This window comes from Canis lupus, chromosome 1, assembly GCF_011100685.1.
Source record: "Canis lupus familiaris isolate Mischka breed German Shepherd chromosome 1, alternate assembly UU_Cfam_GSD_1.0, whole genome shotgun sequence".
NCBI classification, from domain to species: domain Eukaryota; kingdom Metazoa; phylum Chordata; class Mammalia; order Carnivora; family Canidae; genus Canis; species Canis lupus.
Genome location: NC_049222.1, coordinates 84,038,143 through 84,053,589, shown reverse-complemented (window position 1 = coordinate 84,053,589; position 15,447 = coordinate 84,038,143). Strand labels below are relative to the sequence as shown.

The window sequence follows — 15,447 nt, the reverse complement described above, 5'->3', positions numbered from 1 at the left end:
GCATATGCATTTCATAAACTTGACCATAACCTAAAGCTTTAGGCTTGGGTTTGATGTCCAAAGTGAAATGTCTTTAGTAGTTAAATTACTCTTGGTAGTTCAAGATGAGAGGTGAGGCCAAACTCTAATGGATAGAAGAATCTGGAAATAGGTGTATCAGGAAGCTTTATAAAATAGAGCATCTAACCTACATTGGATGAACAGAACAGAAATTGCTAATTTTATTTAATGTGTTACCAATTAATATTCTTTTTTTCTAAGATTTTATTTATGAAAGATTTTATTTATTACAGACAGAGGCAGACACAAGCAGACTCCCCGGAGGGAAACTGATGTGGGATTCCAACTGAGGACCCCAAGATCATGACCTGAGCCAAAGGCAGATGCTCAACCACTAAGCCACCCAGGAGTCCCCCGATTAATATTCTTAAACTGAAAAAAATTTCACTAAAAAGGCTCATTTACTTCTGTTATAGTTATCAGAGGCCATGAAGTTTGCCAAGAATGAAATCTTGTATATGCTTGTATCTGCTTTAAACTTCTAAGCACCTGCACAAGGAAATGCCTTTTGATGGATGGAGCTGGTGTAATCACCCCCATTTCTGAAAAGAAACTGTGACAGTGGAAGATAAAGTATTTGTCCCAGCTCATTCATGAGAACCAAAGATACTAACTGGTTTTCCTGAATATATTCTTCCAGAACAAGAGGGAAATGAACTCAAGGGCACAGACATTCAGAGTAAACGAATATTAAACTCTATAAAGCAAGCAAATATATCTTTTTTTTTAAATTGAAGTATAGTTGATACACAAGGTTACGTTAGTTTCAGGTGTACAGAATAGTCATTTGATACCTCTATGGGTGACACTGTGCTCACTGCAAGTGTGCCTATCATCTGTCCCCATACAATGCTAGCATAATACCACCGACTCTATTCCATATGCAATATGTTTCATCCCTGTGACTTATTCATTCCATCACTGGAAACCCGTATCTCACTCTCCCCTACACCTATTTTGCCCAACCTCTCCTCCACCCCCTCCAACAGCCACCAGTTTGTTCTCCGTGTAAGTGAACGTACCTTTAACCAGGAGTTTTTCCTCATTTTCAGGCGCCCAGTCCACATGTCTGTCAGTAGCATTTGGGTACAAGTGTGTGAAACAAAGGGCCGCAATCTTCCAGACGCAGCCAGTTTCAGACAAGTAGAATTGCTCCAGTTCTTGAGTTCATAGGTCAACAGTTTCATGGCCATTCTTTCATTCTGCTTGAATGCTTTCTCCAACACATCCAGAGCAAGTTGGCCGAACTGTCTGTAATGACACAGTGGTGAATGGCAAAAACAAATGCAGGTGAGAGTCCCAGAAACATTTTAAAAGATTAGTTAGGAGACTTGAGGAAAGATCAAACACAAAAGAATGAACAGCAACATAATAACCTCAGATTGCAGAAGCTCTTTCAACGTGGTTGCTGCTCAGGAAATGGGCATTCTCCCTTTACAAAAGGGTTTACACTGCAGCGTACAGAATTTGGTTTATACCAGGAGTGGTTGAGCTATCTATCCCCGGGGAGAAGCCTAACCATTCTGCAAAACAGACTATATATGAGGACCCCTGGGTGGCTCAGTCGTTGAGCATCTGCCTTCCACTTAGTTCGTGATCCCGGGGTCCTGGGATTGAGTCCCACATCGGGCTCTCTAAAGGGAGCCTGCTTCTCCCTCTGCCTGTGTCTCTGCCTCTCTCTGTGTCTCTCATGAATAAATAAAATCTTAAAAAAAAAAGACTACATATAGCTTGGTTTGGGGTTCCTTGACAAGAACTAATAAAGAATTTTTTGGCAGAAAAAAAACTGTTGAATACTGAATAAGCAATTAAGGGAAATCATGGAGTCACCTTTTTAAAAAAATGTTAGCAAATACATAGATGACTTAAGTAAGAAGCTAGATGTGGAGACATTTTCAGGAGGGTTGTTTTTTCTAAAAAGTAGACACTGTTACTCTCTGGAATGTTTAAAATCACAATTATACATTACTTTCTATGAACACTAGTTCTCCTTCTTTCCTCTCTCTTATAATGCTTGAGTAATCAAAAAATCAAAACCATTTCCAACCTTTCTATCTTTTGCCATCACGCTCTGCTTCTTTGATAATTAACACCTCTATTTGCTTCCCTGCCTGTGAGGTACTGAAAGTAAACAAGTTTTCATTTAACTTAGTGTCAAAGAGTTTGAGAGTTGGAAGGGACTTTCAAAATCATTAACTGAACCTTCTGTGGGAGGAATCTATAGTCTCAAAATCTGGCCAATTAGTAAACAGCTGGATGAGGACTGGAAGCCACATCTCCTGACTAGAGGGCTACCTCTTTTCCCTTTATTCCACAAGCCGCTTTGAAATACCTAAAGACTGTTACTAGTAGGAGGGCCCAGGAAATGCAAGGCAAAAAGTCCACACATCTTACAAAGTCTAAGGCGAGGGAGATAAAAGTATCTAACCATTCTAAGAACTGTCGATGTTTAGTATGAAGTGAAGAGAGAACTCCTACTTTGAATAATTTCTCAGCTCTTCTGAGGCATCATCCATCATGTTGCTCTCCTTAGCTTCCTGGGCCATGGCTCGGTAGAGTTTATAGGCAATCACTGCCTTGACCGTGGCCTCCTCTCCATGCTGCCAGAAGAACATGGCCATCTTCTGTCTTTTCATTAGCACAGCCCAAACCAGCAGGTCATTGTAAGGGTAAATAAAGCCGGTAGATTCAAGGTCATCTGATATATTTTGTTCTTCTTTTGACTTCTTCCTTGACTTATGAAGAACTACAGACTTTTCCTGTTGGAAAATAAAATAAGAACAGATTCCATAAGAGTCAGATGCAGGACATTCAATCCAATGAAACATCTCAGGTATTTCTAGGAATATTTTTCCAATCTCTGAAAAGAGACAGAAACAACAATAGAACTTTATAAACCAGAAACCAAAAATTTGGCCTTTTAGTGATCTATTTCTTTTTTTTTTTTAAAGATTTTATTCATTTATTCATGAGACACAGAAAGAGAGAGAGAAAGAGAAAGAAAGAGAGGGAGAATCAGGCTCCTCGCAGGGAGCCTGACATGGGACTCTATCCCAGGTCTCCAGGATCAGGCCCTGGGCTGAAGGCGGGTGCTAAACCACTGAACCACCCGGGCTGCCCTAGTGATCTATTTCTTGTTGTATCTGATAGATCCAGGGTTCACAAGCTGAGATACTCTGTGTTCATTTAGCACAACTTAAAACACTGCACCTTTGAGATAGACCCAATAGCTACATGACAATTTTCAATTTCTTAAGGAAATGGTTGAAATAACATATTGGATAAATGAGAAGTATTTAAAAAAAAAAAAAAAAACCTCTAACCTGACTTTATAAATAAATTCATTATCTTTCCCTTAGAAAAATATTACTAGCATCGCCAACAAGCACCCAAACTGATTGGTTTTAAGTTTCCCTTCCTTTAGTCTGATTATATTCCTCTAGTAATAGTAGCATGTAATAATGAAATACTATTCTCTACTGAGTAAACTAATCCTTTACAGCTCATCTCAATGGCACTGCCCAACCTTCATGTTCTTCTGTATCACTGTGTACACATTTATATTTCAATATTCATTATATGGAAATATGGTTATTACTTTGAGGAGGGGGCATCATTTCTCAGTCATAATTATACTTTCTCCACCCACCTGCATCCCAAATTCAACCAAGTACCCAACATAATGCCTGGTGAATAACCAGATTAGACAATTATTCTTTTTAATAAAAGGGGATAAGAGAGAAAATTATAAGCTTCCTCTATTTCTAGAAATAAAAGGAAATTTGTATTCATCGATGGTAATCAAGGGTAATTTTATAAAACACCCTTTCATCCTAGGAGCTATGGAAAGCAAACCTCTTTCGGCCAACATAGGAATCTTTTATATAGAAACTCCTGAGCAAAAGCATTCATGCCCAGAGGAAAGCAGAACTGAGGTAAAATGGAGAGAGTTGGATTAACACCATCACTCACGTTGTTAAATTGTTGTTATGCTGTTGACTTGTACCCATTTATTTATGGTACTTGCCACCGGCCTATGGGTAGCTCCCTTCTCCAACTTTGAATGAAGAAATGGGCTAGCCTGCAAGAACAGTTTTATTTTCATGTCTATAAAGAAATAAAGTGGTACCTTGAATTTGTAAGGCTGGGCAGTTCTAATGAACTGGGAATGCAGCGTACTTTCTGCAGATTCATTTCGATTTCCTGAGGGGTGTCTTCGGTGAAGAGGGGGCTGGGAAAGGCTTTGAGCAAAACTGGTCACTCGCTGGCAGGTGTCATTTTATTTTTAAAATAAAAATAACAAAATAGAACAAAAGGGGAAAAGATTATCATGGAAACAATTAACATTTTGTTTCTAGACAGTAATGAAAACAAAATAGGATACTGTGTCCTACCAAGAATCCAAAAGTTCTATCTCTAGCCCATGATTAGTATTTAATTATTCCCCCAGCAAAAGCCTCTCACAATTTCTTCCTTATTAAGCACACTGTTATTTCCTAACATCTTAGAGAACATGCTATTTCATTCCCTATTACATATCTGCATTCCTTCTCTAGGTGGAAATTCCATTAAAAATCAATGGATAATTGAGCCTAGAACAAGCTCAGAATAGGCAATAAAGATGCACAGTTCTGACAAGAAAAAGTTCCCACTCACAAACAACTCCAAGGTTAAGTTAGAAAGTTATGGAACTTCTCCAGATGTTATGTATCACCACCGGAATTCCAGTGATTAGGCCCAGTGACAACATGATTTATTGCTTATCAGCATGAAACTTCCATCAGTAAGAAACAAAAAGAAGTATTTTTATAGGGGCTGATACAGAAATGGATGATACAAACCATGGGCTTTGAGCTACTTACTTTATTTATTTATTTATTTATTTATTTATTTATTTATTTATTTATTTATTGAAATAAGAAGGCATCAAACAGACCACTGCTCTATTTCAACTTCCAACACCAAAGAACAGAAGTGGTTAGTCCAAAATAACGGTAATTTGCCACCCCCTGCCAATACTTACTAAGATATCCCAAACCAGTGGCGTAAGCAAAAGGGTCCTCAGTTAAAGGACCCAGCTGACGATGAAGCATTCTGTCTCTTTAATGCACACATCATGTGCATTTTTCCCTCTGTGTCCACATAGCCAACATAATAAGTCTGTCCCAAGAAATTAGGACCATTGGAGGGCCCAGAAATCTCATGCATACCAAGGAACTCAAGCACCAAAAGGGTTTCACATATTCATCCACAAGTTATTCCCATTATAGAACAACTCTTTATACAGCCATAGAAAAAAATCAGTTCTCCAAGGTAGGTTATCTCTTCCAATAAAAGGTAGGTGTTCTGTATTATTTTTGGCGGCCATGCAGTCGATACTCTGGGTTGTCATCCAAAAGCAGGGTATGAAGAGGTGGCTAATAGGGGACGGTGGCTGAGCCTAATGTGCTCTTTTCCACAAGGTGATGGAAATGAAGATTTGCCGTAACAAAAGTCAGTTCTTCCTCCCTCTACCATAGCCCCACCAGGAGGCCTGGGTATAGGCAGAAGATCTGAATGAGTCTGTCCCAACCAATCATGGTGGATTCAGTTACGTTACTATACTAACTTGCAATTAAATAGCAATACTGGGACACCTGGGTAACTCAGAGGTTGAGCATCTCCCTCCAGCTCAGGGAGTGAACCCCGGGGTCCCAGGATCGAGTCCCACTTCGGGCTCCCTGCAGGAAGCCTGCTTTTCCCTCTGCCTGTGTCTCTGCCTTTTATTTATTTATTTACAAATAAATATAAATAAATACAATAAATAAATTTACAAATAAATATTTGTAAATATTTTACAAATAAATTTATTTATTTGTACAAATAAATAAAATCTTTTTAATTTTTATTTATTTATGATAGTCACACAGAGAGAGAGAGAGAGAGAGAGAGAGGCAGAGACACAGGCAGAGGGAGAAGCAGGCTCCATGCACTGGGAGCCCGACGCGGGATTCGATCCCGGGTCTCCAGGATCGCGCCCTGGGCCAAAGGCAGGCGCCAAACCGCTGCGCCACCCAGGGTTCCCCAAATAAATAAAATCTTAAAAAAAAGAGTGCTACTAAGGTTCATTTTTGGGGTGGGTTTTAGACTGGTCCATAAAAACTGTTGTCATAATGTAAAATCTAAGATCGACAACATGGCTAGCTGTGGTCAGTGTTTGCCATACCACATAATCATCACTGACAAATCATTTATGGAAAGGTCAATGTGTTCCATGATGTATTCTTTTGCAATATTTTTTCTTTCAATATAATTACCCAACTTAGGTATTCTGAGGTTGTCTTCAGTTTTAACTGGAAGGCCTAGGTAAGGGTTGACAGGTTTGAGAACCTGAGCTAGCACTGCTTTTGCAGACGTTCTTTGTGTCATAATATATTCTTTCTTCCAATATCCAGTTTCTTTACCCTTAACCAATAGTAAGTTCACAGATACAGTGGTCTTCCCGGCTCAAATAACTTTCCAATGAGATCTTTTAGGTTAAAAGGCAGTTGAAGAGATTCTGATAAAATTGTCATTGGCCATATGATCAAAGCGCCTATTCACACATCCAGTACACAGCAGGGTCACAGCATCCAAAGAAGGAAGAGATCTTCAGCAAGATTTCTGAAGACATATTATCCAGAGACACAGAAAGGTTAGTGGAGGACTTCTCATAGTGGTCTCCCCGCCTGGCACACTGCCTCAGGGTTGTGCTGCCTAAATATATCCGTGGCCTGGCCCCCTTCTGAACCCAGTGGCATGTGGCCTCCTGGGGGATCCCCTGGGCTGCGCCCACCCACACAAGGCTCAGTAGCAAATGCAGTGCCTGGAGTCCATGTCAGTGCTTGCTCAAGTTACTTTATTTACTCATTTATTTTGGTTTGCATTTTATGGATATTAGATAGAGAAGTGATAGGATCATGACTTCTAAAATATAATACTCAAATTATTATCATTATTATTGTGATATAGGATTAATAGCATCTTCAATAGTAATCACAATATTATTAACAGTTACTCTGTGATCTCTGTGTACCAGGAATATGGGTTTTCCAGGTGTTATTTTATCTAATCCTTTTGACGAATTTATGAAAGAGATATTATATTATTATTCTCATTTTATAGATAAGGAAAATGACACATGGAGAGGTTAAGCTTCTTACTCAAGATTTCACAGCTACTAATGAACAAAACTAATACTCCATCCCAAATCTCTCTGACTCTAAACCATATATTTGTAACTGCTATGTTCTAATGTACTATGAGTTTCCTAAATAAATTCTACTCCTTCACTAGGAAACAAAAATGGAAAGTAATTTCACACCATTTCAAAAGACAAAAAGCACTAAAGGTACCTGGCCAGCAAGCTCCCCACTGGGCTACACCAAGAGCATAGTTGGTCCTCATACTTGTCACAGGTAACCTCACAGCAAAGTATATTTCATTTAGCTGAAGGAGCTGATACCTCAAGTATGTCTCTCTGCCTTTGAAATCTCAGTGAAGATCATTTTCTCCATGACACTTGAGTGTCCTTTTGTTTTGTTCTTTTATTTCTTAAAGACAAGTTGGGCTTCACTTCACCTGATTCTTTATAAATAAAAGTCAAAAGTGGCTCAATATTCTGGATATTCCTGTGATCTCACTCCAAACCACCTTTCCAGTCTACCCTTCGCAACCTTCTAACATGTCAACGGCAACAAAGATCTCCTTGTCACTGCAAAAACATAATCTGATGTCCATAGTACTGTGCCTTTCACTGTCCCTGCTCATCTCTCAACCCCAAATGCTCCAAACTATCTTTTCTAACACGTCCATTATCCTCGAAGAAGAAAGGCTCTCTTTGGTTTACTGGGCAATAGTGGTGATTTTAAGAAATGAACAACATTTTCTCTGCTAATCAACCAGGCAGCAATTCATTTCTAAACTTTCGAAATGTTCATAGAAAATAAAATATGTACGATGTATATTTTTACATATAGTACACACTGCATGCATTTTCCAATATAACCCCCAACACACCTGTCCCAAATTTGTCATCTACAGATTATGGACTCATGAGTTTATAGATATAAGCCCATTAAGTTTTTGCCTTCTGCATTTTCAAAAGGAAGAAAAGAACTGGTCATCTCTCCCTTAAATCTTACTCAAGACATTACTTCTATGTCATTATAGCACAGGGCACCTGGTGGCTCAGTGATTGAGCCTTTGGCTCAGGTCGTGATCCCAGGGTCCTGGGATTGAGTCCTGAATCAGACTCCCTAAGGGGAGCTTGCTTCTCCCTCTGCCTATGTCTCTGCCTCTTTCTGTGTCTCTCATGAATAAATAAATAAAATCTTATATATATATAGATCTTATATATGGTACATATCGTATCCTCTTCTGTATGATGGCTAGTTATTCATAAATCTGTTTCTTCTGAGAGTTTCTAAACTCCTGATCTTTATGTTCATCCTAAGCCAACACTGTAATTTACATGTGGCAGAGACTCAATAAATGTCGATAAACACAGATGTCCATTTTAGAAGCTATTCCCATGCTAACTCTCTAAGCCATTTTTCTAAAAGTGTAACTTCTAGTTATCCCATATTTTACAAGGGTACTTATCAATTGTGGTACCTTATGTTTTCTGTAGAGGTTGTTGTAGAGGGTTCTGAAACTTTTTCTAGTGTAGCTGCTTCGATATGCTCCACCAATGAGGTATTCGATTACCAATCCAATGTCAATCAGTGTTATCCTGTAGCCTGTGAGAAGGGTATGCTGAAACAAAACCATGTAATGGATTGTAACTTTCATCCCTTTTTGTTTCTCCTATTCCATCTGTTAGGACATAACCAATCAACCGCAAAGAGGTAGATTCATACATTTCAGTCATCTTTACAAACTGATTGATTAATGTAACCAACTACTGATAGTCTGCTTGCTCAGATGGAAAACCCTAGCCTTAATGTGTTTTTCATTTCACACACATCAAGTGTGTGCTTATATTTGCTCATTCTATTCTCTTTCTCTCTCTCTCTCTCATGCATAGATACACTTTATAATAAAATACACTTAAGTATAGTATAAAAGATTGTTTTTAACTGGAAATTATATAACTACTACAATAGGAGTAAAATTACTGGAGGATATTGCCAAAATTTGCAATTTTGACATATTATTTAAAATAAAAGTTACTTAAGAGACAGCCTGTACGAGAAGAACACTCAGACCCTCCTCTGTTTCCCTGAAGGCAGGAAATAACTCTCCCATGTGAAAGGGACCCTCCTTGTCCCAGGAAGTAAAGAGACATACTTATCACCAGAGATGCGAAATTCAGAGTAGAGAAGGCTGTATAAGCAACCCTCATTACTTTTTATTAATTTACTTCTCCAGCCAAAATTCTGTTTAGAATTCCTTACTAATTGAAGTTAAGTTTTTTTTGTTCTGTCAATTCTTCACAGATTTATTGTCTCTTTATCTGAAAAGTATAAAAATTGCCGGTCTTGCTCATTTCTTGAGGTCTCCATTTCATTACTGGAACTATGTGTACACATAATAAAACTTCGGGGTTTTTTTCCCCCGTTAATCTGTCTCATGTAAAATTTAATTCTTAGGCTAGCTGGAAGAACCTTGAGCTAAGGAATATTTCTTCCTCTCCTTCAATATACTGAATATATGTGATCTAAAATTAACATTGGGTGAGATCTTCAATCTCTCTAGAGCACTTTGCACTATGTTGATTGCATCATACACAAAATGAGAAGATTGAAAATAGAAGTAGAACAAATAGAAGTAAGGAACATGGAATGGCGAACAAAATAAGATATCAAAACATGAGGCTGTGCCAAAACAAATGTTATGGTTGGCAGGGTCTTAATCCAAATGAAGATTACTTTGACCACTTAAAACTCCACCTTACTACCTCTTCGTAACTGTCACTTCTCAACTCCCACTCACAGTACCTTTTTAAATTAAAGTATAATTGGCATACAATATCCTATTAGTTTCAGGTGCATATCACAAGATTTAATATTTTTATACATTATGAAATGATCCCCATAAAAAGTCTAGTTACCATCTTTTCCCATACAAAGTTATTACAATACTATTGAACTATAGTCCCTATGCTGTATATTCCATTCCATTCCCATGACTTATTTATTGTATAGTTGGAGTTTGTACCTCTTAATCCCCTTCACCTATTGAGCTTATTACACTGATACATATATGAATAAATGTAAATGCACTCATAATTTACTTTTTTCAGGGAACACCAAAACTAATGCTCTTAGTTGCTAAGAGTTAAGAGCATATTTAACCTATTCTATTCCCTTTTCTTCAGTTTACTGTAATGAAATCAAAGTTCAAGGAAGTAATCTAAAATCATTTTGATCATGCAAACTAAATTTACATCAGTACGGATGCTTTTGCTTACTTTTAATTTGCCAACTAAATGTCTTCCTCTGCAGTCCTTTTACTCTGGCTCTCCCACCAAGTCAACATAGCCAGAAAGCCCACACCCTCTCCATGAAGATACCAGACTTCTGAGAAATGATGAAGTACTATAAAGTGTGCCATGGATGGATTTTAATTATGGGGACAAAAATGTCTCTCTTAGTTTTCTGCAGATGTGAATAAGAGATCTTGGTGACTAAAAGAGAAAGAATTAAAGCATAAGAGACTGCTAAAGGTTTGATAACTAATAGATGATGAGTTTATATTAAGTCTGATTTAACTCAAAGTTTGGTGAAAACACCATGAGCAAAACATGAGTGAGGGTATAGAGCAGTGGGATTCATCCTGGCTCCCTAGAACAATGCTTAGATTCACAAAAGAAGATAGGGACCCCAAACCATCCCTCATAGTCAAAACAATAACAAGACAATGAAAATCACATATTAGTCCTCTGATAAACATGACAGAACAAGGAAATTTCTTCATTTTTCAGCAAGTATCATTATCACTGGAAATACAGTTGTATTATATTGAGGTAAAATTCTGATTGAAAGTTCTGTATGTCTCCAATTCATATTTTATAAGAGACAATAATTATTAGTTAATGCCACTTACTTGGTAGATCAAATCTTTTAAAACATAAAATAAATTACAAGGAAAAAAAAGAGTAGTTTGGTGATGAAATTGTTCAGTCAAAGAGGGTAGGTAACTCTCTAGAAATTCCAAATCTACATTTTATGAAGCAAAATCTGGCAACACCTCAATCACAAAGCTAAGGCAATACACAAAGAAGTTTGTACACATTCATAATTAGGTTACCTGTTTTACATCTCGGACAAGGTGATGCAAGAGCATATTAGTAGGTCCTTGTTTCTGTAATAAAGAAGAAAAGAAAAATTCATTCCTTTTAATTACCATGCACTAGGGGGAAAATATTTTATTTCAGAATATGTAAATAACCCAGAATACTGAAATTTTTCTTTAACATCTTTAGTTATGAAGCTTACCCCAATTAGTTATAAGTAAGTTATTTCCTAAGAGAAGATATAATTAGATTGAAATATTTTTCAAAGATGTAAAAAAAAAAAGGATATAGATGTAGGTGGTAAAAACTTTATTTTTTTCAAGAGACAAAAATAAATTTTAATTTATAACTATCCTTTATCATATATAAACTACACAATTACAAACCCCATCACACAATTACATTCCATCAACAATTACTTATCGATCACTACTATGTTCAATACAGCTTTCAAGGGAGTCAATGAAGAATATAAGTACCTTCGTCATAGTTTTCACAGTTAATTGAAGAGACAGGGGACTTACATGAAAAAATAAGCTACGAAGATGTGTGCTCAAAGAGTTGCAAAAAAACTGTACCATAGGAATAGATCACTGTAAACTGGAATATTCACAAAGGGCTTGAAGAGGGCTTTGAAGAAAGGGTAAGATTCAAAGGACAAGGAAGTACATTTCAAGAAGCATGGTTGGCTTGAGCAATCGGTGTTTTTACAATGAGTAAGCTGGTCTGGTTTCAATAAAGGGTTTGCATAGGAAAGTTGCGGGAACAGAATTTTAACAGCCACCATAGATGGAGATGCTTCCAACAATTCAATAAAGGCAATTTGTTCTTACTCACATCATTGGCTTTAACTATGGTTTTACTGTTTTGTTTTCTTAACTTGTTTATGTTTCTATTTTGTGTAATTAATTAAAATAAGAAAAGCAGACATGGCTAGAGGATAAAATGGATTTTGTAAGAATGTCCTTTGGTTGAGAAATCTGTCTCTCTCTAACCTATCTTTGCACGTCAGTATTCAATGAGGCTTGAGCATTCAATATTTAGCTTACGCTAAATCTTAAGCTAATTAATAAATGAATCATAAGGGAGGTGATTGATGGAATGTTCCAATACTCACTGTGTTATAGAGCTCTTCCAGTCGGGGGATGGTAAGAAAGCGATGTAGGTTCACTCCGTATTCTATTAAGAGCTTCACAAAATCCACTCGATCCATCACTAAAGCATCTAACATTGCTTGTTCCAGTGCGCCAGCCTTAAACAAATAAATAAAGGTAGAAATCAGAGATATAGAAAGTAGAAATTTTTTAAAAAGTAGAAATAACTAAAGAATTACATATATTTGAACTGAAAACAATGCAGATACAATAATCATAAAATACAGTCTTACTAAGAAATGTTCAGGACCTGACTGAAGAAATAGTCAAAAGTGAACCTGATGAAATAAAAGATACTTTAAATAAATCTGTTCTTGTACTAGAAGACTGACAATTATAAAGATCTCATTACTTTCCAAATTAATGTACTGGTTTAATGCAATTCTAATAAAAATGCAAGGTTTCTTTCTTTGTTGTTGTTGTTGTTGTTGTTATTCTAACTTGGTACATTTTCATTTAAACAATACCCAGTTTCTCAATATAAACAGGAAATTAAACACACTCACTTATTTTACTTTGACCTAAAACTTCAATAAAACTACAATAAAAGGATTTTTTTATTTTTTTATTTTTTTTTTAAGAAATGAATCCACTAGAACAAGGAGGTCCAGAGTGTCACGTTTTGGAAGTTGGAAAGCAGACAAGTCAAATGGTAATTGACTTAGCAATCCCCAGAAACCCAAAAGGTGAAAGTCCCCAGAAATTGAATCGCAAAAAAGCCAACAACCACAAAAATCTATGCCACAGAATTCTGGGGGCTCCAGGATGAAATAAATGTACACATACAGAATCCCTAATGTAGAGGACTTCCCAATCATCTTCCCCCTTTTGACTTCTGTTACCACTAGCAGGAGGGCTTTTATCTTATCCAGGCAAGGGATTGGAGGATTCTTTTCTGTAAAGGGACTAAGAGAAAAGGCAGGAATATGCTGTTATCTCAGGTCCTCCCAGCAACTGGAAGCCAGGTCAGTCCTCTGTGAAGCTTAAACCTACAGTTAAGCCCTACCTATGGGCTCAGAACTTCTAAAGAGCTTTCTCTCCTCCATTCTTACATAAAAAGTCCAGAATAAACACACCACAAAACATCAGTTAGTAAGAATCAGACAATGCAGAAGAAGAGAACTTCAAAAGAACTATCATTACTATCAGTGAAATAAGGTCCTATAGATACTATGAGATACTATATTCAGGATGCTTAAAAAAATAAAATAAAATAATAATAAAATGTAAAGAACAAAGAACAAATTTGCTCATAGAAATTAATAGCATGCTACCAGAAACTAATAGCTCCATATAAGGCATGAAAAATTAAAGTTGAGGAAATCTACCAAAGGAAAAATACGAAAGATAAAAGGAAAAAAGATTAGAGGAGCAGTCCATAGGTCCAACATTTAAATGCTATGAATTCCAGAAAGAGAACAGAGAAAAGAAGATGGCCCCAGCATGGAAACCCATGATTGCTAAGTTGAAAGCATATGCCCAGCATAATGGATATAAAGGCTCACAACAGCACACAGCACTATGAAATCTCAAAACATTGGAAAGATTATTTATTGAACCTCCAGAGAGGAAAAAAAAAATGGTCAAAGGATTAGAAAACAAATATTTTTACTTCTCAATAGCAGTGTTGAATGCTAAAAGCTAAGCATTCAAAATTATTCAGGAAAATTAGCTCTGATCTTTAATTAAAGTATATCAAAACATCTAAGTTCTCAGAATATTTATGTTCCATATTCCTTTACTCAGACAGTTACTGAAGGATGCATCTCATTGAAACAAAGGAGTAAACCAAGGAAGAAGAAATGGGATACGGAAAACAGGTGTTCTAACACAGGAGAGAGGCAAAGGGAATCTCCAATATGATGAAGGTGGATCCCAGCATGACAGCCCAGAACCAGGAACAGCAGGCAACCAGTCCAGATTGTAGCAGTGAGGACAGGACCATAGACAGAAAAGTGGAGAGGTCTCTAAAATGAATGAATCAGAAAATAGCAATATGACTTGTTATTTAAAAATATGAAGATTTATAAATGTCAATACAATAAAAAAAATGTCAAAATTACTTCACTTTTGTGATTAGCAGGACAGAGCACTATTGTTGTTTTAGTTGCCTTTTAGTACCATTAGATGTTTCTTAAATAATATGCATGTGTTATTTTGACTCAAAAATAATATACTTGTGGTATGGTCACAACTGCAATGTTTAAAAATGAAATGTTAATAGTGGTTACCATTAGCACTATAGATAATATCTCTTCTTTCTGCTTTTCTCTGTTTTCTTTTTTTTTTTATTTTTTATTTTTTTAATTTATGATAGGCACACAGTGAGAGAGAGAGGCAGAGACACAGGCAGAGGGAGAAGCAGGTTCCATGCACTGGGAGCCCGACATGGGATTCGATCCCGGGTCCCCAGGATTGCACCCTGGGCCAAAGGCAGGCGCCAAACCGCTGCGCCACCCAGGGATCCCTTTTCTCTGTTTTCACTTATTTCTATTGTGACTACATGACACTTCAATGCAAAAATAAGAAAAAAATTTAAGTTTTAAATAATATAAAAATCCAGCCATTTAAAAAAATAAGTAAAACATCCTTCCATTTACCAATTTCAATTAGCCTGAGGAAAAAAATGATTTTAGGGAGGCAAAGTTGATGAGAGAAATGTCTCACGTATTGGGCACCCAGCTACAGAGAAGCTACCTCCATACTCCTCTCAAACCAATCTATCTCTCTGCCAATTTTTTCTTTTGACTTCCTCCTTACAAGCCAACACATGAAATATTTTTCCAAAATAACTTCATTTTAACTATACCTTCCAATGTTGTCCATAAATTAGAATGTGTTTCTTGGCAATGTCCATTCTGTCCCAAGCCATTGCCAGATTTAATTGTTCTGATGCTGCTAAATTTGTGCCTAGGGTAAAAGAAGAGAACAATCATATATCTTATTTAAAATATCAACATTAAAAAAATACCAAGT

General features: G+C 36.8%; 1 protein-coding gene and 1 pseudogene across 1 annotated transcript in view; both read right to left on the bottom strand.

Moving 5' to 3' along the window:
• The window catches only part of TRPM6 (transient receptor potential cation channel subfamily M member 6), a 132,955-nt gene that overhangs the window by 68,500 nt on the left and 49,008 nt on the right, over positions 1-15,447 (bottom strand). The window contains exons 11-17 of the mRNA XM_038527064.1: positions 15,281-15,381; positions 12,435-12,569; positions 11,332-11,385; positions 8,695-8,835; positions 4,190-4,324; positions 2,539-2,819; positions 1,083-1,311 (exon numbers count right to left, since the gene is read on the bottom strand). Of these exons, the coding sequence (XP_038382992.1) occupies positions 1,083-1,311; positions 2,539-2,819; positions 4,190-4,324; positions 8,695-8,835; positions 11,332-11,385; positions 12,435-12,569; positions 15,281-15,381 (1,076 nt within the window). The remainder of the gene's footprint in view (positions 1-1,082; positions 1,312-2,538; positions 2,820-4,189; positions 4,325-8,694; positions 8,836-11,331; positions 11,386-12,434; positions 12,570-15,280; positions 15,382-15,447) is intronic.
• Positions 5,122-6,715, bottom strand: LOC102154310 (annotated as a pseudogene).